We start from the raw sequence: 25,392 nt of genomic DNA, 5'->3' as shown, positions 1-25,392 counted from the left end.
TTAGCAAAGTTGAACGACTGTTTTTCTTCAGGACCTCCACCTTCAAAGAAAAATTTTTTTTCTTTATTGATTTTTAGAGAGAGAGAAATGGAGAAGGGAGAGTGAGAAACATCGATGAGAGAGAACATCGATTGGCCGCCTCCTGTATGTCCCCCACTGGGGATCGGGCCCATAACCTCGGCATGTGCCCTGACTGGGAATTGAACTGGTGACCTCTTGGTGCAGGGTCGACGCTCAACTAGTGAGCCATAGGGGCTGGGCTCCACCTTTTTCTATAACAGCAGTTCAGACTTAGCTTCTTGATTCTCCCCCTCACTCCCCCAGCAAAAGAGAGAGAGAGAGAGAAACATCAATGTGAAAGGGACACATCGAGTGGCTGCCTCCTGCACAACCCAACCAGGGCCGGGGACAAACCGCAACCCCCAGGTACGTGCCCTTAGCGGGAACCGAACCCGGGTCTCTCTGGACCGCCGGCCGACGCTCTAACCGCTGAGCCAAACCGGCCAGGGCAAAGCTGCAATATTAAGCGGGAAAAAGAAATGAGCTATCGAGTCACAGAAAGACATGGAGGAACCTTCGATTCGTGTCGCTCGGTGAAGAAGCCAGCGTGAAGCTACTGTCCGCTGTACGATTCCAACTTCACGACATTCTGGCAAAGGCGAGACGATGGAGACAGTGAAAGATGAGGGCTGCTGGGGGTGGGCGGGGAGGAGAGATTAGTTGGAAGCGGAGCATCTTTAGGGCTTTGTAATTACCCTGCATGATACTGTGAAGGAGGGTACAAGTCATCCCATCCGTGTTGAAATCCACAGACCCTACAACACCAAGAGTGAACCCTAATGTAAACGATGGATTTTAGTTAATAATGTTCTATCAGTATTTATCATTTGTAACAAACATTTGTAGCAAACATACGATGCTGTGGCAAGTACATAACACCAAAGTGGCTATGGTGTGGCAAGATGTTACGAATAGAAACTACGTATGCATGTGGGGAGGGGGGAGGGGGGATGTGGAATTCTCTGTACTTCCCGTCAATGTTTCTATAAACCGAAAACTGCTCTAAAAAATAGTCAATTAATTCCATTTTTAAAAAAAAACCTGTGAAATCAAACCTTCAAACTATTAAGCCACAGGGTCGTAAGTCATTTTCAAGGCGAGGTCACTGTGTTTTCAATGAACAACACGACTTCATTTGGACCTTTTATTGCCATTAGTTTGATATTAATTATTTTAAATGAAATAACCGTACTATTAAAAAAGAGCGGGAACATTTTACATGTTGTGGGACTTGATTCATATGACTAATAGTAAGGAAAATCTATCAAAACCTAGTGTTTTAAAAAATCATTAGGCTGACAAAGTGCATGCACGTGATTTGGTGGATATTGATGGACTTGTCTGTCCTCCCTACCCCCTACTGCTCATCCTGCATTAACTGGGATTCTGAAGCCAGGTCTTGTCCAGCTGTCCCTGCACCGGGGTCCCCTACAGCACTGCACAGATTGAAAGCTGATGATGGGGGGTTGCCGGGGAAGGAGAGAGGAAAGCACCCCATTATCAGAGACTGATATGATCCCTGTTTTGAAATGTCAAATACATATACTACGTCTATCTCCCAGGATCTTTCTCTTTCATAAAACAGAGACAATAAACTACAAGAACAGAAAGACTGGGATCCGGTTCCATCATTTTCTTGCTATATGACTGGCCACACGTCACTTAAATTCTCGGGACTTTACCCCTCATCTACCCGATGGGGATTTCAGAAGACATTTACTCACAAGGGGAGTTTAGCAGGCGCTCACCAGACTTCGTTCCTCATTTCAGTGCCTAGTTACTATACATGAGACTGAAGGACAGTCTGTTCGATGAAGTGCACTCTGGTGACGAAGGAAAACGGAAGTATGGTTTGTTTCCGATTTATGGCTTTGCTCTGTCCTCCAAGTTCATACTTTGAATGCTCATTTCTCATGGACGTTGGAGATGGAATAATAGTTTGAGGATGAATTTACCTGGGAGACGTCGTGTGAATCCTAAATCAAAAATTATTGAAAGTTTCTTGTAGAAGATTAGCTTTGCAAGATAGGCACTCGTACTTGTTTTTAACAGCTACATTTAAAAGCAGGAAAAAAAAAAGAATCTCAGGCCAGAGTCCATCTATCTTATTTCCAGAGCATGAAGGTGTCACATTGGAAATCTAGCCATGCTTGCTGCGAGGAAATATAGCTGTCACGTGAAATATCTGTTGTAAACATTTAAAGCTTTTTCTTACAGTGGGATTACTTACACTCTGGATTTTAAAGAGATGAATAACTCTTCCAAGGACGCATTTATCATTCTATGGCTTCTCTAGTCTTCCTTCGACGCCGCAGGAAGTCTGCGAGGAGCGAATGCGGCTGTCAGACTGCTGGAGGCACCTCGAAACACTTAGTTATTGGCTGAATCTGTGTCTTCCATCCACCTTTTATTGTGTTTTTCTAATTTTTTTCCTCTCCGTATTATTTATTTACACATTGCTGTTTGCTCACCAAAAAGCAAACTAAAATAACCTTTATTTCTTTTAAAAACAGTTTAAAAAATATATTTTATTTTAGCCTGGTTGGTGTGGCTCAGGGGACTGAACATCGCCCCATGGACTGAGAGGTTCTGGCTTGATTCCCGGTCCCGGCACGTGCCCGGGCTGTGGGCTCGATCCCCAGCAGGGGGCGTGCAGGAGGCAGCCGATCCATGTTTCGCTCTCACATGGATGTTTCTATCTCTCTTCTTTCCTCTCTCTCTAAAAAAAAAAATCAATAAAAACATATTTAAAAAAATTTTATTTTCTTGTTGAGAGTGTTACCGACGTCCCCCATTGGTAGAGCGTTCAAATGAAGGGTGACTTGACGTGCTGTCGTTCCAATGTGTTAACCTTCAAGTGCTCTAGCATTTAAATTCTAGCCCATGAGCAAGATCATGCAAAGAATCTCTATAGCCCAGAGTCCTGTTCTGCAAACATGCCGTGTTCTCCTTCCCCGGGTCCTAAGATGCAGCTTGGGCCCCATGAGATGTTGCAGACCTGGGAGGAGAGGGTCCCTTCTCCCTGGATAACCTTGGGCGGACCTGTTCATCTGTTTTGTTGAGCAAGTCAGCGATTAGGCAGTAACACCGCCTCAGATGCACTGAGCACGTCCTACGTGCCAGGCACTGGGAGAGGGACGGTTATACTCCACCTCCACAATGAAGGAAACGCAAGGCGGACATGCGGGAAGCCTGCCGAGGCTCCGTTAGCAGACGGGGCGGCTGGGATCCCGGCGCCCGACGCCGGAGCCTGTGTTCTTTTTTTTATTTATTTATTTTATTTTATTTTTTTTATCCTCACCCGAGGACATTTTTCCATTTTCTGGTCAGATAGAGCGGGAGGGAGAGAGAGGAAAAGAGAGAGAGAGAAACATCGATGTGAAAAGGACACGTCGAGTGGCTGCCACCCGCACGACCAACCAGGGCCGGGGACAAACTGCAACCGAGGTACATGCCCTTAGCGGGAACCGAACCTGGGTCTCTCTGGACTGCAGGCCGACGCTCTAACCGCTGAGCCAAACCGGCCAGGGCGGAGCCTGTGTTCTTAACCTACCCCCACTGCGTCCTCTCTTCCAGCCTAAACTTCATAAAAAAGATTTGCTTTTACAGCTCTTATATCTGGATGTGAAGAGTTTTTAGATCATAATGCTGTGATTATTAACTGCACTCATCAAAGACTCATTTGGGAGGCAAGCAAAGATTGTTATGACATTGATGGAGTGTCGTTTTTAAGGATGTCGAACCAACCTGCTACGTGACCTTGGGCCAATCACTTAACCTTGGTGGGCCTCGTTGTCCTCAGCGGCGATAAGACGTGGTTTAATTAAATTATATCTTACGGCCCCTTAGGATTCTATGGAAGTAATAATAGTGAAGAAAGTCCCAATAGATTTCTAACAATGAAAGTTACTAATGAAATTTAAGGAGAATGAGAAGCTAACTATAACTCACTGGGCAAATTCCTTCTCCTGGAGATTTTCTTCAGCTGGGAGAAGAGTTTGGACATGAAGACCATGCTAAATTTTCTTTAAATTAAATATAATTGCTTCTCTTTAGTTTTAATATTATTTCTCGCCTATCACTTAAATAAGTTTTCTCATCACTGTTTTACTGCTTCTTTAATCATTATAATAAAAGCCAAAGGCAACGAAGTAGAAATTTCAGTTAACTAGCTGCCACTCGTTCATTTATCGATTCCGAGACGTCGTCCTCTTAGGAGGCGGGTATCAATCACAGGCAAAGAGCGGCTGCCGGAGACTCTCGCAGAGTGCTAGCAGGCAGTTCAATCCACCACATTCTCCTCCGTCTCCATTTTTAGAAGCGCATTATATTAATCATTCCTTTCGATAACAACCCTAAAAGAACAATGAAATCCTAAGCTGTCGATAAATATTTAATTCCTGTGCATTTCCCAGTCTCTGCTGGCGGAGGCAGAAAAGTCAGCGATGAGGGGGTAGTGACTTCTTGTTCTCCTTTCTTGTCGATCACCTTCTGCAGAGTCGACGGCGCCACCGCTAGGAGGCACTGAATCCCATCCTGTGATTACCTGACTCCGGAGAATCACGTGGGCTACATCTTTGGCTTCTATCACGTAAGAAAATTAATTTGAGAGAAAGAGAGAGAGAGAGAAGACACTGCTTGGTTGGTTCACTCACTGATGCATTCATTGGTTGTTTCTTGTGTGTGCCCTGACCAGGGATGGAACCCCCAACCGTGGTGTATCGGGGGGACACTCTCACCAACGGATTCACTCCACCAGGGCCTCTATTACTTTTTAAAATAACTGAAATCAGTATTGAAGTCATTACAGAATCAGAGAGATCCCGTGTGTATTCTGCCCAGTTTTCTCCCAAAAGAAACATCTGGCAAAACCATCATAGTGTCACCGAGACTGAGCCATTCGCTGATCTCAGCCAGGCCGTGCACCTGCTTGTGTGCACAGTTAATTCTTTACAGTTTTACCACCAGTGCAGGTTTGTGTAGCCACCGCTGCAGCTAAGATAACGTGCGATTCTAACACTGCAGAAATCCCTCATGCTGCTCCTTCATACCCCACACCCACCTGGCTCCCTCCCTCCCTCCCTCCCTCCCTCCCTCCCTCCCTCCCTCCCTCCCTCCCTTTCTAACCATGGCACCACCGATCTGCCCTGTTTCTAAAATGTTGCCATTTCAAAACTGCCATCTAAGAGGAGCCATTGGGTATGCACCCCCCCGCCCCCCAGCATAACTCCCTAGAGACGAGAGCAGGCTGTTTTGTGCATCAACGGTGTGTCCCTTTTGTCGCCGAGTAGTACTTCGCGGCATGGAGATACCGCCTGCATTATTTTTCATGAGACTACAATCTGAAATACGTTAGTGTTCCTTTCTCTTTCGCCTTTCTGAGTGACGGCCCGTGGCCAAGCCAACCCGAGACGCTCCTCTGTCTGTGGGGGGAGAGGGGGACGGGAACGGGGACGGAGGGACTCGTCCCGGCCGTGCTCAGTGTCCCACGCACCACAGGCCTGGGCGTGATGGAGCAGGCTCGGACGTGTCCACCACAGAGGCCTTAACATCTACCCCAGTCCCCAGACACCCTCCAGTCGCAGTAAGTAGCACCACCATTTACCCGGCTACTCAGGCCCCAAACTCGGGGCACCATGTTGGATGTCCCTTCTTCACCCACCACACCCCGTCTATCACTAAAGACTACGGGCTCTTCCTTCAGTATCTTTTTTTAAAAAAATTTTTTTTCCTTTATTGATTTTAGAGAGAGAGGAAGGGAGAGGAAGAGAGATAGAAACATGGATGAGAGAGAATATCAATTGGCCGCCTCCTGCATGCCCCCAACTGGGGATCGGGCCCACAAGCTGGGCATGGGCCCTGACCAGGAATCGAACTGGCCACCTCTTGGTGCAGGGTCAATGCTCAACCACTGAGCCACACCGGCCGGGCTCCCTTCAGTGTCTCTCTAATCCAAATGCTTCTCCAGCCCCCAGCACTGCAGTGACTGTCTCTCATCCGGTCGTTCCTGTCCACCCGCCCTGCCCACCCGCCCCACGCTGTGTGGGGCACCGCACCCAGCAGCTGGAATGACTCCTGATATCTCAGCCAGATCAAGGCCCCCTGCAGCTTCCGGCTCCCTGGGCATAAACTGAGGACTCTCTGCAGGGGTCTCCAACGCGCGCGGTCTGGCTGCGGGCTAAGCCTCCATCTCCATCTGCCCCTGCCCCTCTGCCTTGTCATCACTGTGTTCCCGCTGCTCTCGACAAGCCGAGCACATCTTACCTCAGCCTCCCAGCCTCTGCACCGCCGTCAGCCTTTCTGCCACCCTGCCTGGTGCCCGCGCCTCCTTTAGGCCTCTGCTTGCCCGCTGCCCCTCAGAGACAGCTTTCCTGCCCCCCTCGGCACCTCTGCCCCTCGTGGTCCCTAATCTTCCCTCGTAGCGTTTACCACGAGCTCACTTCATAGTCTGCAGTGATTCCTCGTTCGTGGCCCATGCTCACTAGAATACCTGCCTCACGAGGACGAGGACTTAGGGATATCACCTGGTGTATATAAGCACTCAGCATACTTTTTATTTTTTATATCCTCACTTAAGGATATTTTTGCATTTATCTTCAGATAGAGCGGGAGGGAGAGAGGGAAGAAGTGAGAGAGAGAAACGTCGATGTGAGAGAGGCACACTGACTGGCCGCCACCCACACGACTCCAACTGGGGTCGGGGAAAAACTGCAACTGAGGTACGTGCCCTTAGCGGGAACCGAACCCGGGACTCTCCGGTCCACATGCCAATGCCCCAACTGCTGAGCCAAACCAGCCAGGGCTACACTCAGCCTACTTTTTTTTTTCTTAATCCTCACCCGAGGATATTTTTCCATTTTTTGTACAGATAGAGTGGGAGGGAGAGAGAGGAAGGGAGAGAGAGAGAGAAACATCGACGTGAAGGGACACACTGAGTGGCTGCCACCCGTACGACCAACCAGGGCCGGGGCCAAACTGCAACCGAAGTTCGTGCCCTTAGCGGGAACCGAACCCGGGTCTCTCCAGACCGCAGGCTGACGCTCTAACCACTGAGCAAAACTGGCCAGGGCTTAGCATACTTTTGAGTGAATTAATGATTCCCCCCAATTCCTTTACTCAGACTTTTTTTTTAAATCCTCACCTGAGGACATTTTTCCATTTATCTTTAGATAGAGTAGGAGAGAGGGAGAGAGAAAGAGAAACATCGACGTGAAAGAGACACATTGACCAGTTGCTTCCCGCACGACCCTGACCAGGGCCGGGGATGAACCACAATCAAGGTACATGCCCTTGACCGGAATCGAATCCGCAACTCATTGGTCCACAGGCCGATGCTCTAACCACTGAGCAACCGGCCAGGGTTACTCAGACCTTTTAACTTACCAAGGACTAAGCAGGTCGCAGAGTTTTCCTGGGCTGCAGGGAATCTGATGACGGGAAGGTGGCAGATTGCATTCGCGCCCCCAACGCCCCCCCCCCCCCTCCATACCTGTGCCCTTAGCCACAGTCCGTTTCCCTTCTGCCTGCACCGGGCATGTGACTGACTATGGGCAGTGGCGCGTTAGTGGGCATGACGGGACCGAAGGCTCGGAGCGTGCTCGCTCGGGTGGCCCTGGTCCCTGTGCCTCTGCGTGAGAGGAGCTCACCCGGCTGCCCTGCGGTCCCAGGAGGAAGACAGCGGCATACCACCGGCCACTCCGCCCTTGGCGCACCCGCATATCCGTGAGAAGGGGCTGTCGTTCTAAGCCACAGGTTTGGGGATGGTTCCTTACAGGGCTCTTTTACCATTGACCCATGCTGATCACCACTCCCCACTGGACACAGGTCACCCTCCCCTTTGGCCAGTGCATCATCCACCATCTCCCTATTTCTACTTTCGGCTCACCCTGTACATTCTCGTGGTAAAAAAAACCAAAAAACCATTGGCTTCACCTTAATCATGGAACGAATACGTCGTCGATCGTATCAATAGGTTAGTCTAGATAGCACTGAGCGATAGGAAAGAAAAGGGTAAGGATGACCCATGAAGTCATGGTCACACACAGGGGAGCTCACGCACGGTCATTCTCAGGAGCGAGGGGACGAGAGAACCGTGTACCTTAAGCAGAGGTCTTGAGGACACCCATGGACAAGTTCTGTGTACCGAGCCAGGAGCAGACAACGGCCCTCGCTCGTGTGCTAACACCTGTCACGCACCAAAGAACTCTGGTTCCAACGCCACCGTTGACTCAGACGCCCCGACCACCAACCACAATCTGTTGCAAAGGCGAATTCGCGACTTTAGAATACAGGCTGTGAGCAACTTGCCCGAAGTTCTTACCTATAACTTTCCCCAGGAAGAGCGACTTGGGAGAGTTGAACAGTGTGTCAGACGAACTTGGCAGCTGGTAACTCACAGAAGGATAATGATCGAGCTGCAGGAAGGAAACGAGAGTCACTTTTAGAAGAATGTCTCTATCATGCATGGGCATCAAATCTTCCCAGGGTGGGGGCGATGACATCACCCTTAGAAACTTGGTTTCGGGATCTCTTATTTCATCAGAAGTCTGACTATTCCTTTGCTGGGGTTATTTGAAAGCAATATGACCTTGGTAAGTGAAGTCAGTTTATGAATTGTTCGCCAGTTTATGCACATTTTCCGTGCATAGTTTACCTCCTGGATTAAGATCCTTGTTCATTTTATTGGGATAAAATCTGCTGGATCCAATCTCCGTACTGACCTCTGAGATAGAAAATGCTACATCAAGAACAATGAATTTTGTTTAGGAGCCTGTTCCCTTCACCTTTTTGTACTATCAGCTTATAGACCAATATTGATTTCCAGAACATATACATACATACATACATACATACATACATATATTCACATATATACATGTATATATATTCAAATATAACTATGAATATATATTTCACATATGAATATATATATTCAAATGCTGAGGTTTCATTTGCTGGGTAAATACACATAGCTTTCTTGCTTATGAAAATGAGGCTAATTGCTCCTTTCTGCCACAGGGCAGGGACACCAGAGCCTGAAGGGCACAAAGACATTCCCAGGAGCAGAGCTGTCTTTCAGAGCAGGTGAGACGGCCCCGGGGGAGGGGAGGAGGAAGCCCACAGAAACAGCCTATATGGATGGCACGGGAGCAGCCCACATTTCTGACCACATTTCCCACGGCAAAGTGCCCACGGGGCTGTCCCAGAATCACAGGATTTGTCCTTTGTGTCCCTGCCTGGCTTTTCCTCCCTTAGCTGATTGAAAAACCGATAGTTTGTTTCCCGAACGGTGAGCTCCTGCAGCCTTCTGGGCTTCTTTGTATCCACTTGTGAAAAACCTCTTTTGTCACCTCGCTTTCTCTGAAGTGAGTTTGATACCTGGGAGGGACCCTGAGGGAGGGTGTGTGTCAGAAGAAAACCCTGCGTCACCGTCCAGCGTTCCCGTGGGAACTGAGCGCAAGAAGCGACTGGCTGAAGGCACAGTTCAGTCTCCAGGAACTAGATCCACTCCCGGTCCTGGGTCCCGGCTAGCGGTGGCCAAGGTGGGCAAAGCTGCTGGAAGCCAGCCTGCTCTGGGGACCGGAGGGTGGCAGGAGGGAGTGGGAGGAAGGGAGCTAATCTCACCCCCCACATTAAGAAGGAGCTGCCCTGAGGAATGACCTTAATTATTAATAACTACCTGGATCTTGACGTCGTTTACTAGAAACCTAGCAGCCACTGAGAAGGTCAAGGTGAAGCGTCCAGGAGTCATGCATCTCGGGAGGGGGCAGTTCTGACCTGCAGAACGGTGACGCTTTTGTGCCTGGGCGAGTATTTGCTAATACTGTTAACAAAGGTCCAAAAAAAATCTTTGGCGCAGACATTAGCATGTTTGGCTATCATTTCAAAAAAGTTTAAAAAAATAATTTCCATGGCATCATTAAGACAACATTTATTCTGGCCAGGAAATCTTAAATATTTAGAATCTCGTCAAGTGGCTTCTGTGGAGCCAATGTGACTCCGTTTTTGCTGCTACATGTTAGGAGCTGCTTTAGCTCCATCTGGTGGCACCTGCGGGTAACTGCAGCGGTCCCTGCACCTGCTTCTGTTAGGGGTCGTCAAACAAGCAGGCGGTTCTACATCGCTTCCCAGTGATGATCTCCCCTTAAGTACTTCTTATAATTGTATCTATCCTGTGAAAGAGCTGAAAAGCAATACAAACAATATTTGTTCATTATAGAAAAATAATAGAGAGTTGCAGGAAAAAACAGCTGGTGATAATTACTGTTAATTTTCAAATGTACATTCTTTCAGCTTTTTACAAAAATTGGATGGACCCCAACTACATGTATTGCATTTACTTTCCATTATTTAATGATGCATTATAAAACCTCCTCGGTGCCAATACATATACAACTAAAGCATCATTGGAAAGGAATGACTGGTATTCCATGTTATGAATATAGAGTCCATGATCTTTAAAAATATCAAATTTCTGTGTTTAGACTTTAAGATTTCTTGTGTCTTTGGGCCCAGGACAGTGCTGAACACATAGTAGGTCCTTGATAAAAACGTGTTGACATTTGCTAGTCCAGCTCTTTAAGCAATGGGCACAAAGGTGAAGTCAGTCCTCAGAGGCGGTCTGACCCGCACAGTGGAAAATCCTTCCTCTTCCTGAACTCTTTCAGACTTGGCTTCTTGGAGGCGGTTTTATATGATCGGTACTGAGCTCACAGTACAATGAAGTTCCTAGCTCTCCATGGGGTTACTTCCTACTCTTCTCCTTCCTCTCTTTATGTGGTCCATGACTAACCTTTATACTGATATACAGGGTGCCCCCCCCCAATGAATACTCAACTTTGAATAATTATAAAGCCAGTGTTTATTAAAATACATTCCATTTTCAAAATGTAATAGAATCTACACACATCCTGTATACATTTTTGGGGACACCCCATATATACTAAATTTTTGTTGCGCAGCTGAAGTTTTTGACTCTTGATTCTGTTACTATCTAACATATCAGTAACTTATATCATATCAGCTGCCTGCTTGTCATTTACCTGTAAATACCCTGAACACACCCAAATCTTGTGAAGTCATCAATTAAAAACACATCAGCCCTGGCCAGTGTGTCTCAGTGGTTAGAGCGTCAGCCTGCCACTGAAGGGTCACGGGCTCGATCCCCGGCTCACATCGATGTTTCTCTCTCCCTCCCTCCCCTTCCCCTCCATTCCTCCCTTCCACTCTCTCTAAAAATCAATGGAAAAAAATATCCTCGAGTGAGGATTAACAAACAAAAGAGAACAACAAAACCCCCAAAACGTCGAACAGAAATCTAAATCTAAATTATAAATGATATATAATTCTCATCCAAATGACTTGTTCAGGATTTTGTGACAATTAAAATGAAAACTACGACAAATGCTGCAGACAGGCAGAGAGTCTTCAGCCTGCACAAGGCCTGAGCCCCAGCGTGTGAGGAAGTCGAGGAGGATGGTGGACGAGAACCCGGGAGTCTGGTCTACTTGCTCCTTCTGTGAGAATCTGTGCTTCTCACAGAACAAACTTACAGGAGAGTGGGAGGCAAAGTTCACTGTGGGTCTGTCACCAGTTACGGGGCTGCAGCCTGGCCCTGCGCTGGACAGTGTCTGTGAGGCCCAGGGGACACCCTCTCCCTCTCCTTCTCCAAGAGCCAGCGCAGGGCCTCACATGCACCGCTGGACCCTGGGATGTTTCTTTTCTGCGGCTTCATCTAGTAAACCTCCTGGTCCACTGAGGACCCACACGAAATGGGCCAGTACCGCCTCCGTCTTAGCTGCTCACTTAACAATTATTAAATGAGTCGTCACTGGCTGAGCCACACTGGTGTGTGTGTGTGTGTGTGCGTGTGTGTGTGCGTGTGCATGTGTGAGTATATGTGTGTGTGCATGTGTATGTGTGCATGCACATGTGTGTATGTTTGAGTGCATGTTTGTGTGTATGTGTGTGTGTGTATGTTTGTGTATATGTATGTGTGTGAGTATATGTGTATGCGTGAGTGTATGTGTGTATGTGTGAGTGCATGTGTGTGCGCATATGTGTGAGTGTATGTGTATGCGCAAGTGTATGTGTGTGCATGTGTATGTGTGCGTGCACAGGTGTGTATGTGTGAGTGTATGTTTGTGTGCATGTGTGTGCGTGCACGTGTATGTTTGTGTGTATGTATGTGTAAGTGTGTGTATGTATGTGTGTGCATGTGTATGTGTGTATGTATGTGTGTGTGTGAGAGTGTATATGTGTGTGTGTATGTGTATGTATGTGTGTGTGTATGTATATGTGTGTGTGAGAGTGTATATGTGTGTGTGTATGTGTATGTATGTGTGTGTGTATGTGTGAGAGTGTATATGTGTGTGTGTGTATGTGTATGTGTGTGTATATGTGTATGTATATGTGTGTGCATGTGTATGTGTGCGTGTGTATGTATGTGTGTGCATGCGTGTATGTATGAGAGTGTATGTGTGTATGTGTATGTGTGTGTATGTATATGTGTGTGCGTGTGTATGTATGTGTGTGCATGTGTATGTGTGTATGTATATATGTGTGTGAGAGTGTATATGTGTGTGTGTATGTGTGTGTGTATGTATATATGTGTGTGTGTGTGTATGTGTGTATGTGTGTGTATATGTGTATGTATATGTATATATGTAAGATACGGAAACCCTAGCTCTCACTTCCATTCGAACTTCTGCTCCCGCGGAGAAGAGCTCCATGGGTGACCCGATGACCATGGCCCTCAGATGATGTCGCGCCATCGGTTTGGGTGAGCAAACCTGACCCCACACGAAGACCGCAGGAGATGGATGATGGCTGCGCTGGGACCCTGAGTGTTAATGTTCGGGGCCACTCTCATCACTCTGGGAGCTTTGAGTTTGGCACGACCCATTCCTGGGCCCATGCGGCTGAAGACCACGGGGCATCACCGCAGGGCCAGCAGGCCAGCCTCCTCCAGCCTATGCTGCCCGGCCACAGGACCCTCCATCCACTTCCAAGACCAACCAAGGATGCAGACAGCGGCTGCCATCTGGGAGGTCACCCTGCCTTCCACCTTAGTTTGTGTTTGTGTTTTGGCCTAAGCTACTCATAAATCCTACTGACCGGTCGAGATATGTAAGGAAAAGAAAGAGGCCCAGAAACACCGCGGCCTGTAACGGGGCCTTGGAATGAATGAGGAGCGGTCACGCGTTCATGCTGGGGTAGCCGTGGAGGGCTGTGTCCCGAGGCAGACACCTCCGTGACCGGGAAGCCCGCTGAATGCGGCGGTTACCAGCAGGTGGGCACGCCAGGGAGCCTTCGCCTCTCCAGGAGCTGTTAGACGCCCCAAGGTGATCAGAGGACAGAGCCCATCTTCCTGGCTCCAGGACAGGAAAGCGCTGTGGGTTCCCCTCCCCCCTCTGCTCTGACCTGACTCCACCTCTCAGCCCTCGGGACCCAGTGTGTTCTCTCGAACACACTTCAGGGCTTCTTTGGATCTGTGTCCTTCACCCTCTTCTGCTCTCGCTTCACCAAACCCAGCTGTGACAACAGAGTGAACTCTGACTCTGGGAAGCGCCCTCTAGCCCCCGCGCTTGGTGAGCCTCCTGACGCGCAGACTCCTCTCGCTTCGGTCCTGAGACCCAGGGACAAGAGCTGTCTCTGCCTTCTGTATTCACCTGTCAACCAATGTGGCTCCCACCGTCCAGCCCTGAGTGAATGTTTACATAAAGGTCAAGTTCCGTTGGGAAAGTTCAAGCGAGGAGAAGCCTTAGAAACAGCGAGTATATCACTCCCCCCCCACCAATGTAGACGAGGAAGTTAGGTCCCAGGGAGGGCTAGTGATCTGCCCAAGTTTACGGACTTGGACCAATATTAGAGTCACAAGGAATATGCCCTGGCCAGTCTGGCTCAGCGGTTAGAGCGTCAGCCTGCGGTCCAAAGAGACCCGGGCTCGGTTCCCGCTAAGGGCACGTACCTCGGTTGCAGTTTGTCCCCGGCCCTGGTTCAGGTCGTGCGGGAGGCAGCCACTAAATGTGTCCCTTTTACATCGATGTTTCTCTTTCTCTCCCTCCCACTCTATCTGAACAAAAAATGGAAAAATGTCCTCGGGTGAGGATAAAAAAAAAAAAGTCACAAGGAATGTTCTTTTCCAGAGATGCTTAAGGCTTGAGAAATAAAGGACTGAAGAGACAGAGCTTTCTTTGCTGTATTTGTACATTGTTTCTCCTTCAGAGATGGCAGGAGGTTTCACTCATGGCTTCAAAAGCAGTTTTATTTTATTTATTTTTTAGAGAGAGAGAGAGATGATATGAGAGACACATCAACTGGTTGCCTCCCACACAACCCCAACCAGGGCCAGCGACTGAACCACAACTGAGGTACATGCCCTTGACCTGAATTGAACCCACGACTCTGGTCTGCGGGCCGATGCTCTAACCACTGAGCTAAACCAGCCAGGGCCAAAAGCAGTTTTAAAGTGAGGGGTATTATACACGCTTCCTCCTGTCACTCAGCCATCATTATTATGGTAATTCAATCAGTGCAATTGATGTCCTCTAAGGTCTAGTGCATTTGAGACCCTGCAGAATAAATGCAGGTAAAGCAATTAGTGAGCTCACTCGGCGAGGTATGTTTTAGTATATCAAAAATCTCTCAATCATAAAAAGAAAAAAACTAGCTTTCAAATGGCGATCCACTTTTCCTTGTCTAATAACTCCACCTGCTGGAAAACCACCGAATAGGACATAAGACACGGAATGTTTTCAAAAACTGCTGAAAAGACAACAAAAAGAACTGATTTTTGTATCAATAAATTATATAATTTTTATAAATAGCAACGAATGAGAGGAGAAATCCTCATTTTGTAGCTGAAATGGCATTCATTTCAAAGGTTTGTGTTTTGACTCATACACGAGCATTCAGAAGCTGATTATAAGGCATTAACAACTAACACCTGAACCAGCCCTAGTAATTTTTCCTCTAGTGTGAACACAGCGCGTGGTCTTTGCACACTTCTATATTTCAGATCACTGCAATAACCACGGAATTCGGTCGTTACGCACAGTGGGTGGTTAGGGGATCGTGAACGTAATCAGCAGCGATAAAATCACTTCACGTGGCGTATTTTACTGAAGCGCTCAAGGCAAACTCCTTTTGCTAAACTGTAACATGACTTTCCGGGAATAAGCAAGAAGAAATACATGGGCGGGAAAAGGGAGGAAGAAAACGAGGGAAAAAATGGGTGTTAATGAACAAATATAACAAATGAACAAATATAATGTTGCTAAACTGATACCGCGCGACGGCACATCTCTTAGTAGTTCAATGAAAAGAAGACAGACGGACGAGAAAGCGTACAGATGTGCAAATACTGGAGCCCTTTTCTGTTTCGGTTTCTATGTCTCTGCAATGGTGATTTGTCAGACACACGTTTTCGGGGGGCGTTTGAATTTGGTTTCCGCTAAGTCCTGGGTGAGGGGTGTGGGGGAAGCTTCAGGAAGGCCGTCAGTGAGTGATGGGTCAGCAAAGGACTGTTCAGTGAGTCTGCAAATAGGGAAAGTTCTGTCGTCCGGGGCGTGTGCTGTTATTGATGTCACGCTGTTTATCTGCTGAGGTTGAGACGGGTCAGGGGTGGCTACTCTGATTGCCAAGTTTTCAGTGTGGGACCTCACTGGTGCAGATCCAAGGACGTTATTTGGAGATGAGCCCTTCACAGAAAGAGAGGCCAATCTCTGGACGTGAGCAGGTTGCTGCCTCAGCTGGAGGAAGATGGGGACTCCTGAGAAGGGTACACCTGTGGGGTGGCATGCCCCTCCCTCAGGCCACCCCGAGGACAGGAAGAGGGAGACCTGGGCACAAGGCTCACATGACCCCTCTGAAGCATCTCCGTCCTTTCCATCAATGACACGGCTCCCTCCACCTCCTAGTGCTCCCCAGGACTTCCACGCCATTCTGCTGCCCAGACGCCCAGTGACCCGCGCCTGCAGCTGAGCTGAGGATTCGTATATGCAGATGTTCCCACGTGGGGTCAAGGTGCCTAGACTCTTGTTTTGGAAATAAGACTTATACGAAGCCACTAGGGGATGGTATTACGAAACAACATATTACAATCGAATATAAAACATTACCTTAGATTCTAGAATGTATGATATGAAGAGTAAGTGCCATCATGTTTAAACACTCCGATCGGCAGAGTGGGGGCGTTTTGAGGAGGTATATGCACGTACAGCAACTTCTCAGGGGTCCTGAGGTCCTTAGGGTGTGCCCTGCAGAGAACTAGCCATGGCAACAGAAGGCAGTAAGGAGGCCAGATTGTGGAGGGGTCTGAATGCCAGCTGCAAGGTATCAATCTGATCCCGACAGGACTGGGGTGACAGTTTTTAAAAACTATTCTGGCGCAGTGTCTCCCCAAGCTTGTTACTGTTGTCGTCTGTAACCTCCACTTCTTTGCCAGGAGGGCACGTTCAAGGGGGTATGTCTGCGGGGCACCTCCCTGTGCTGGGCCTGAAAGTCTGGACCCTGTTTTGGGGAGAGTCAACATCTTGTTGCACATATTGTGGGGAGACCTGGAGAGGGGTGCGGGGCCAAGGAGAAGAGAGCCGAGAAAAAGCAGCGCGCTGGGCACCGCGTGGGCTGTGGGAGACCTCTGCAGAGCGATGGATACGGTGTAACTACGGAGCACACGAGTATCTGTCTGTCTGTCTGTCTACCTACCTACCTACCTACCTATCTATCTATCTATCTATCTATCTATCTATCTATCTATCTATCTATCTATCTATCTATCTATCTATCTACCTACCTTCTATCTATCTATCTATCTATCTATCTATCTATCTATCTATCATCTATCTATCTATCTATCTATCATCTATCTATCTATCTATCTATCATCTATCTATCATCTATCTACATACCTACCTATCTACCTATATCTATCTATATCTATCCATCCATCCATCTACCTACCTTCTATCTATCTATCTATCTATCTATCTATCTATCTATCTATATCTATCTATCCTTTTATCCTCACTCGAGGGCATTTTCGCATTTCTCTTCAGATAGAGAGGGAGGGAGAGAGGGAGGAAGAGAGAGAGAGAAACATCGATGTGAGAGAGACACATGGAGCGGCTGCCACCCACATGACCCCAACCCGGGCGGGGGACAAACTGCAACCGAGGTATATGCCCTTAATGGGAACCAAACCCGGGACTCTCCAGTCCACGGCTGGTGCTCTAACCGCTGAGCCGGACCGGCCAGGGCCACAGGCGTATCTGATGTGTGACATCCACCAGTTCACTGTTCAGGAATCCAACCTGCTGTGTGTTCCTCCCCGGGAGCCTGAGGCGCAGTACAGGCTCCTAGTCAGGGACTGCTTTGAGTGACATGAGCCTGCAACCGAGGAAGGGGGAGCTCCACTTTGGGTGGATGGGTTGTGGGTCAGAGAGCGCACTCAGGAAAGAAAGAGCCTGGGGCGGGATCGGGTTTCCATCAGGGAAGGAAGGTCAATGTAAATAATGAATCGAGGTGATATGAGGTTTGGAGATTGAGTTCGACCTCTTGGCCAGTGAATGAATCAATCATGTCTCCATAACGAAGCCAAAACAATCTCCCGAAACCCCTGAACACACAGCTCAGGGGAACTTCCCTGGTCTGCAGTACTTGGTGTAGTGTCACAAATCAACATGACAATAGGGAGGGTGACAGGACCTGAAGAGGGGGAAGCTTTGCCTGGGGCCGGCTCTCTGAGTCATTCTACCAAATTCTGGAGCCTGAGAGGTCAGTAGGAAGCCCTGAGTTTGTAGCGGGCTGGCCAGAGGTGAGGGTGGTCTGGGACCCCCGGATTTGCAGCTGGTCTGAAGTGAGGGCAGTCTTGTGGACCACGATTCTCCAGCTGTGAATTCTGGTCCAACTCTGGGCTGTTGGTTCAAGAAATCTTGGCAGAGATTGAGCTAGTCACAGAACAGGGCCACCATAAACGTGAAGGGTTGTGACGCGGTGACTGAAACAAATGAGATGCGATTCAGTAGGATTTTCGCAGGGCTGAGTTCAGGTTCCAAACAAGCAGTCAGGGGCATGGGCAGGGAGGAGAAGGTTCACCCAGACGCGGATGAAGAGATGAGATTAAATGAGGTCGGGTCAGTCTTTGGGGAAGTGGGCGGTGCTGTGGGCGCCCAGAGGGGGCCAGTGCTCAGGGAGGGAGGGCATCGTCATTCCCGGACCCCAGGGGACGAGGAGAGGGACCCTGATGGCCGGGCCGGCCGCGGAGGAGGGAGCCGGTGACGCAGTGGTATCTACCGTGACAGACACAGCATGGCCAGGCAGACAGAAGGCAGAGCAGGGGTGGGAAGAGAAGATGACCTGAAACCCAGGCTCTTGTGGTGGGGAGTCTCACGGCCAAGGAACACTAAGGAACGGGGAAAGGGGGGCCATGAGCAAACTTTGTTTCGAGTGAGAGAAATGATCACGTGTTTGCAGTTTGGAGCGAGCCAGTAGAGAAGGAAGAGGGAGCTGTCGTAAGGATGTCCCTGAGCAGGCGAGACGGGTTTAGTGGAGAAGTGGGGAAGTGAGCTCTCAAGCAAGCTGGATTTTCCTCTGAGTTCTTTTCTGAACTAGAGAACCACAAGGCACGGTATTTAAAATAGAACAGCATGTCCGGCTGGTGTGGCTCAGTGGCTGAGCACCGACCCATGCACCAAGAGGTCACCGGTTTGATTCCCGGTCAGGGCACATGCCCAGGGTGTGGGTCCGATCCCTAGTCGGGGGCGTGCAGGAGGCGGCCCATTGATGTTCTCTCTCATCGATGTTCCTATCTCTCTCTCCCTCTCACTTCCTCTCTCTCTAAAATTAATAAAGAAAAAAAAAATTCCCAACTTCCTGCAGTGCTAGGACTTCCCACCACTACCGCCTAGTCCTGTGTTTCTTATTTTAAGAAATAAAACTCTGCTTTCTATCATTGCCCTTCTCCTGACCCTGGGAGCTGACGGTTTTCTAAGCAAATGGTATTCGCTGACCAATGGTTCTTTGCCAAATGATATTCTAAAATACTGAGAGAAAATGAACATGCTGTATGTCTAATCAGACTGAAGTTAAGGGCTTTATGATTCTAAACCTACTTAATGAAATAGCATTTTTTTCCTCTTTATTGGCTGGTCTAAGTGTATAGGTTTGCTAAAATCGTGATTGTGGAAAGATTCTCATACGTGAGGTGTTCGAATAAAGCAATCCAAGGTGCTTTTACTTCATTGGTCTTTTTAATGCACTGGCTTCGGTATTTAAATGAGCCTGAGCTGGTTTCTCAGTGGTCTTTCAATAAAGCTGAGTTGACCCGGTTTCTTTTGCAATCATGACACTGAAATGGCAGAAAAAGACTAATAATAAAAAATGAACTCATTTTATGGGGTTGAAAAGGTTAGATTTCTATTGATTTTTAACTGTAATATAGTTAAAGTCCTTGTTAAAAAAATTAGAAAACAAACTTCAGCAAACACACCCTTTTCCGTGCAGACGTTCTGTCGATACTACTTTGCCAGGAGGTTTTGGCAGCAGTCGCAATATTCAGGAGGGAGTGTGAACCACATCATCAGAGGGGTGACAACCGCATCCCTCACATCCTGTACCCAGTGAGACGGGAAATGTGTGTCAAGAAAAACTGTACAGGCCCTGGCTGGGTGGGTCAGGTGGTTGGAGCATCGTCCCATACACCAAAAGGTTGTGGGTTTGATCCCCAGTCAGGGCGCATACGGGAGGCAACTGATCGATGTTTCTCTCTTACATGAATGTTTTGCTCTCTCTCTCTCTCTCCTTTCTTCTCTAAAATCAATAATCATTTCCTCGGGTGAGGATAAAAAACAAACACATAAACAAAAATCCCGCCCTGGCCAGTTCGGCTCAGTGGTCGGAGCATCGGCCCGCGGATCAGAGAGTCCCGGGTTCGGGTCCCGCTAAGGGCAGGTACCTCGGTTGCAGTTTGTCCCCGGCCCCAGTTGGGGTTGAGTGGGTGGCACGTTGATATTTCCCTCTCTCTCTTCCCCCCTCTCTCCCTCCTGCTCTATATGAAGATAAATGCAAAAATGTCCTCGGGTGAGAATAAAAACAACCACAAACAAACAAAAACCACAAAAATCCCACGTGGGCAGAGGGACTTCGGAATGTGAGGTACATGCCACAGGCCTGGAAACTCAGCCTGAGGACCAGCGCGTGTACAGAGGCAAGGACGCAGCTCCCTGAAAACACCCGGGCTTCTAACACCACGTGTGGAGCCTGTTCCGGGAAGCAGACCGTGGGAGGGAGAGTTTAGCAGAGGGGGTGAGAAACGGGAAATAGAAAAGCCCAGGAGGAGGACGTGAGAGAGAGAAGAGCATCCGCTCCTTCTCCTGCGACCCAGCCCCGCGTGTGTGTGTGTGTGTGTGTGTGTGTGTGTGTGTCTGAAGGCCACCACAAATACACCGAGATCATTCTCAGCCCGTAAGCCTGTTACACACAACTCTGGACTTGGACCCTGTGTTCAAATCTACCCCAGAGAAGGCTTGGGTGAGTCTGTGGCTCTTGCACCTCACGGGGACTCCAGACCCGTTCTTTACTTTGCCGAACCCCAGCTCTGCCCGAATCCGTGTTCCGGAGAAGGTCCAGTCCCTGACTCGGCCCCGGCTCCCCTGGCGAGCTCAGGAAGAAAGGTCAGCTGCAGAAAGTTCTGGGAGAACGAAGATGAGTACAGAGAACACCCTCCCAAAGTCTGTCCTTTTCTTCCTCCCTCGCCCTAGGATCATCGTCGAAGTGGCATCTGAGATTCTTGAAGGTCAGCGCCAGGTCAGATCCCCCCTTCGGTCTTGCCATGACTCTGTAAACCACCCAGTGGGCACACTCTTACGTGCCCTGCCTTATGGTTGAGGAAACCGAGGCACCAGGATTAAGTTACAGTGCCTGAGAGGACACAGCTCCCGAGAGGCAAAGCCCAGAGGTCTGTGGGTCTGCAAAGACCACGCCTCTCCTCTGTGCCAGCGTGGACCTGGTACCAACGCAAAGCTGGGCTGGCAGGACTCCCCGAGCAAGTGTACAAGCTACTCCAGCGAACACGTGGAGAGCCGGGCATCCAGCGTTGCCTCTGTCTATGTCCTCCTCTCCCACATTTCTTTTCTCTTTATTGATTGTAGAGAGAGAAGAAAGAAAAGGGAGAGGGAGATAGAAACATCGATGAGAGAGAACATCAATGGGCCGCCTCCTGCATGCCCCCCACTGGGGATCAGGCCCACAACCTGGGCATATGCCCTGACCAGGAAACGAACTGGCGACCTCTTGGTGCAGGGTTGATGCTCAACCAGTGAGCCACACCAGCTAGCTACTACATTTCTTTTTATGCATCTTCTGACTTATATGACCCTGTCCCCCTTTGCATCTATCCCTGGGTTCAGAGATGGTCTGGACTTTGGAGGCTAGAGGAACCTGACTTTGTGGGGCCCAGCTGTGGGGTTACACACACGAGCACAGAGCCAGGCTGGTGGAGTGGGCGCATTTCCCCTGGCCATTCCACAGCGGGACCTCTGCTGGTGGCCCTGAGTGACGATCTCAGGAGGGATGCTTGCTGGAGCGGCAGCCATTTATCCAGCTGCTTGGTTCTCTGACCCACACTTTCGTTCTTCCTCCTGAACTACCAGATCAGGGCCTCTCTTCTACCCACAAGGGTTTTTCATTACCACCCCCTCCAACACTTGGATTGCATTGCTGCTGGTGGAAGTGGGGTTCTTGCGGCGTCCCGAGTAAAAGCATTTCCTGGGATCCACGAGAGAGGATGAGGTCTGGTGGTAAGGTGTAGTTGTGGTGCAAAGTTAAAAAGATGCCGTCCGATGTCCCATTTCCATCTGCACTGCCTCGGAAAATCAGGGCTGGAAATAGAGCGAGTGCCCAGAGATCCTGTGCTGTATTAAAGCCCAGTTCATTCAGCATTCGGTGAGCTCAGCTCGTGTTCCCGGCGCAATCCATTGCTTTGCTGCTGTAACCAGCCCCGCCTGGAGCCTGCACACGGGGTCTGCACTGCTGTGGGCACGTGGTGCCACGGCCACATGGCTGCCACGGCCACATGGCGATGGACAGAGAATGCGCAAACACATGGGTGAGTGCCCGTCCGACAGAGAGAGAGAGAGAGAGAGAGAGAGAGAGAGAGAGAGAGGTTTGTTCTCCTGGGATTTTAACCAGGAGTTTTTTCAAAACAACCAACATCCCAAGATTTTCCAGGCTTGCGTTGGATTCCACCGCCTGGTGAATGATCCCTTTCCCAGGTGAGCCGGACAGGCCTCCTTGGTCAAGCAGCTCCCCCTGCACCATTTCCACTGTACTGCCCCCGTTGTTTACCTCCCCCCTTTGTTCTATCCCTTCCCCCAGTGATCTGTGGGGAGGGACTGGTGGTTCCCTGGGGGGTGGGGGCGGGGTGGGGCAGAGTGTGAAGCTGTAGCTTCCTGCTTCCCAGCTGAATATGCTCAACAATGTCTGGCTCCCCCTTGGCTTCCTTTCCCATCAGTAACTGGCTAACAATGGCAACAATGTTTCTTCATCTCGAACACGTGGAGTAGGGATCATTCTCTTAGTCACCAAGTGATGAGGGAGGGAGGAGGGTGGACCCACTATACCTTAGAAAGCAGAATCCATGCCCCCCAACAAGCACCGAGCACACGGTGTGTGCTCAGAGTCCGGGACGTCGTCACGAGATTCATCCCTTGATCCAGGCCCTCAGCAAACACTTCTTGGGGCTTTCTCCATGGCCAGGGCTCAGGGTCCGAGCTGTGACAGGTGCAAGGCTAAGCAAAACCCCCAGGCTGTACCCTTGGGACACAATGACAGGCTTCCATTTAGAAAAGCAACACCAAGTCCCACCGCCATCCCGGCGTTTCACGTCAGGTGCCAATGACCCACGCTGTACCCCTGACTCCCGAGTGGACGCACTCTCAGCACTAGTTATGGCGCATGACCGCTAGAGGGCGTCATAACGCCAGCTCAGGCTCCGCTCCAGGCCACCTGGTCCACCCCAACCTTCGCTGGATCCTAGAGCAGCCTTCTCCCTCACCTGAGTCCAGGCCAGCAGGTCACCCTTCAGAACCCCGGACCTCACGCTGAGACATTCTTTCCAGGGAGGAGATCCATGTGTGTGAGACAGGAGCCTGCTCTCGGTTACCCGTGCACGGGAACCACCCCTCTCGGCTCACCCCCCTGAGAAACAGCTTTGAGAATCACAGTCTGGGCCCGGCTCCGGTGCTCTGCAGATGGATATAACAGTCTCATGCTTCGCAGCTTGAACTTGGGTTTTCATGCCAGACAAAATAGAAATCCAGGAACCTTATCTTCTTTCTCAGAGATGATTTATGTGTTTAATGTGCTTGGGGGGGAAAAATGAACTCTCCGCGGCCGGGTTTATAAGCTTTGGCTGTGTTCTCGAGAAGGGAAGAGGGGCCGACCTCGCAAGCCTGAACCGGGTCAGATATTGCATTGTGCCCGCCTTCCCACCGAGAGCGAGACCGCACGGCAGCGCGAACACGTCTTTCTGGCCCGGAGGAAGGGAGGCCTCGTCCAGCCTCATTCATCTGGGGGGAAATCGCTTTAGGAAAGAAATGAAACAGCTCGGGAAGTGTGGACATAGCCATTATGCGTCTTTTCCTGTTTCTAATCAGAGTGTGATGGCGGAACTGATTTTCCCCTCGGCTTCCTCCGTGTCGTTTTTATGAATTTCAGGAGAGCAGACGCCGAATCCCCGCAGCAGAGGGTAAGCAGGAGAACGTGCTGCCTCCTTCCTCCACGGGAGCCTCTCAGGAACCGTCCAGCCGCCCCGTCGAGCCTTCTCTCGTCTCTCCCGCCTCAACCCCGATGATTGATTTCGCCCCTTTCTGTGTTTCCCGAGCACGAGCTGACTCTTCAGTGGGGCCTTGGTTCCCATCCGTGTAGCTGATGGTCTCTTCTGCCCGACTGTCGCTCATGGAGGCAACAGCCACCATGTCCCCATTGAACGTAGTACGTCCTGAGGACTTGTTCTGTGGGCTGACCTGTGAGTCAGTGGTACGGGAGCCTTGGATCCGAAAGCCCCGTCGATAATGGCTTGGTTAATGATCTCTTTTTTAATCCTCACTCAAGGACATTTTTCCATTTTTTGTTCAAGTAGAGTGGGAAGGAGAGAGAGAAAGAAACATCGACGTGAAAGGGACACATCGAGTGGCTGCCACCCGCACGACCCAACCAGGGCCGGGGACAAACTGCCACCGAGGTACATGCCCTTAGCGGGAACCGAACCCGGGTCTCTCCAGACCGCAGGCCGACGCTCTAACCGCTGAGCCAAACTGGCCAGGGCGATTTATTTATCTTTTGCTTTTAAGAAAGAGAAGGGAATTGGGAAGGAGGGGAGGGAGCTAGCCTTCGTTGGCAGATGGACTGTGCTGGGTGTTTTCCTGTGTATTTTCCCTGCACGCACACAGACCTCATTCAAGGAGGCGGACTTATTCCTAGTTCACAGAGACGAAACTGAGGTTTCGGAGACTTGCCAGAAACACGGACTTGCCAGAAACACGGAGCTACGAAGTAGAACAGCTTGTCAGGAAGGACTCTGTTTATTTACAGTTTAGTGACAACCTCTGAATCCAGCCATCCGATTCCAGGGGGGTCTCTTAGATTCAGGTCACCCTCAAAGGAAACCGAGATTTATGAGCTGTGGCCGGACTATCAGCCCCAATTGCTACTACTTTCTTCTGCTACGCCCCCCCCCAACTCTATTATTTATATGTAGCTGGGGAGACCGACTGGATACATTCTTCTAGTGGAGAATGAACAAGAACAGGCTTCTACTGCCTGGGGAAATGTATACAGAGTGTGTGTACACATCTTCTCTCCTCCCAGAATATAAACTCCTTGAAGGTAAAAGACACGATTTGTTCATTTCTCCCGCCCCATCAACTCGTCGTCGCCTTACCAAATGTCTCTCACCCACCTGGCCCCCAGAACCCGTCTGGTCTCTTCAGATTTACTGTGAGTGAAGTTGAATTCATCTCGCAGCACTTCCTGTCCGAGAGCAGCCCCGGGGAATGGGGTCGCTGACCACCTGCCTCCGTCCACGTCAGGCTTAAGGAACGGCTGCTGTTTGGAACTGGCCCGCTGTGCAGTGGGCTGGGCGGTGGTCATGGGAAAGGGGTCACGTCCATGAGATAGAGGTCTTTGTGTTAAATTCTTAGGGACCCTCATACAGGTTTCAATATAAGAAAAGGGCATTGTTAATGGAATTGTCCAGAACCATCTTGAGAACATTTTGCCTTCTTCAGCGAGATTGTCATCACACGTCACTGCACACCCAGAAATTGTTTCTTT

General features: G+C 49.6%; 1 protein-coding gene across 1 annotated transcript in view; it reads right to left on the bottom strand.

Moving 5' to 3' along the window:
• CNTNAP2 (contactin associated protein 2) overlaps positions 1 to 25,392 on the bottom strand; it is a 1,693,809-nt gene that overhangs the window by 76,273 nt on the left and 1,592,144 nt on the right. The window contains exon 21 of the mRNA XM_036246733.1: positions 8,381 to 8,474. Coding sequence (XP_036102626.1) covers positions 8,381 to 8,474 — 94 coding nt within the window. The remainder of the gene's footprint in view (positions 1 to 8,380; positions 8,475 to 25,392) is intronic.

Source organism: Molossus molossus, unplaced genomic scaffold (assembly GCF_014108415.1).
Source record: "Molossus molossus isolate mMolMol1 unplaced genomic scaffold, mMolMol1.p scaffold_m16_p_7, whole genome shotgun sequence".
Lineage (NCBI taxonomy): Eukaryota > Metazoa > Chordata > Mammalia > Chiroptera > Molossidae > Molossus > Molossus molossus.
Note: the sequence above shows the minus strand (reverse complement) of the source record. Positions and strands in the feature narration are given on the sequence as shown.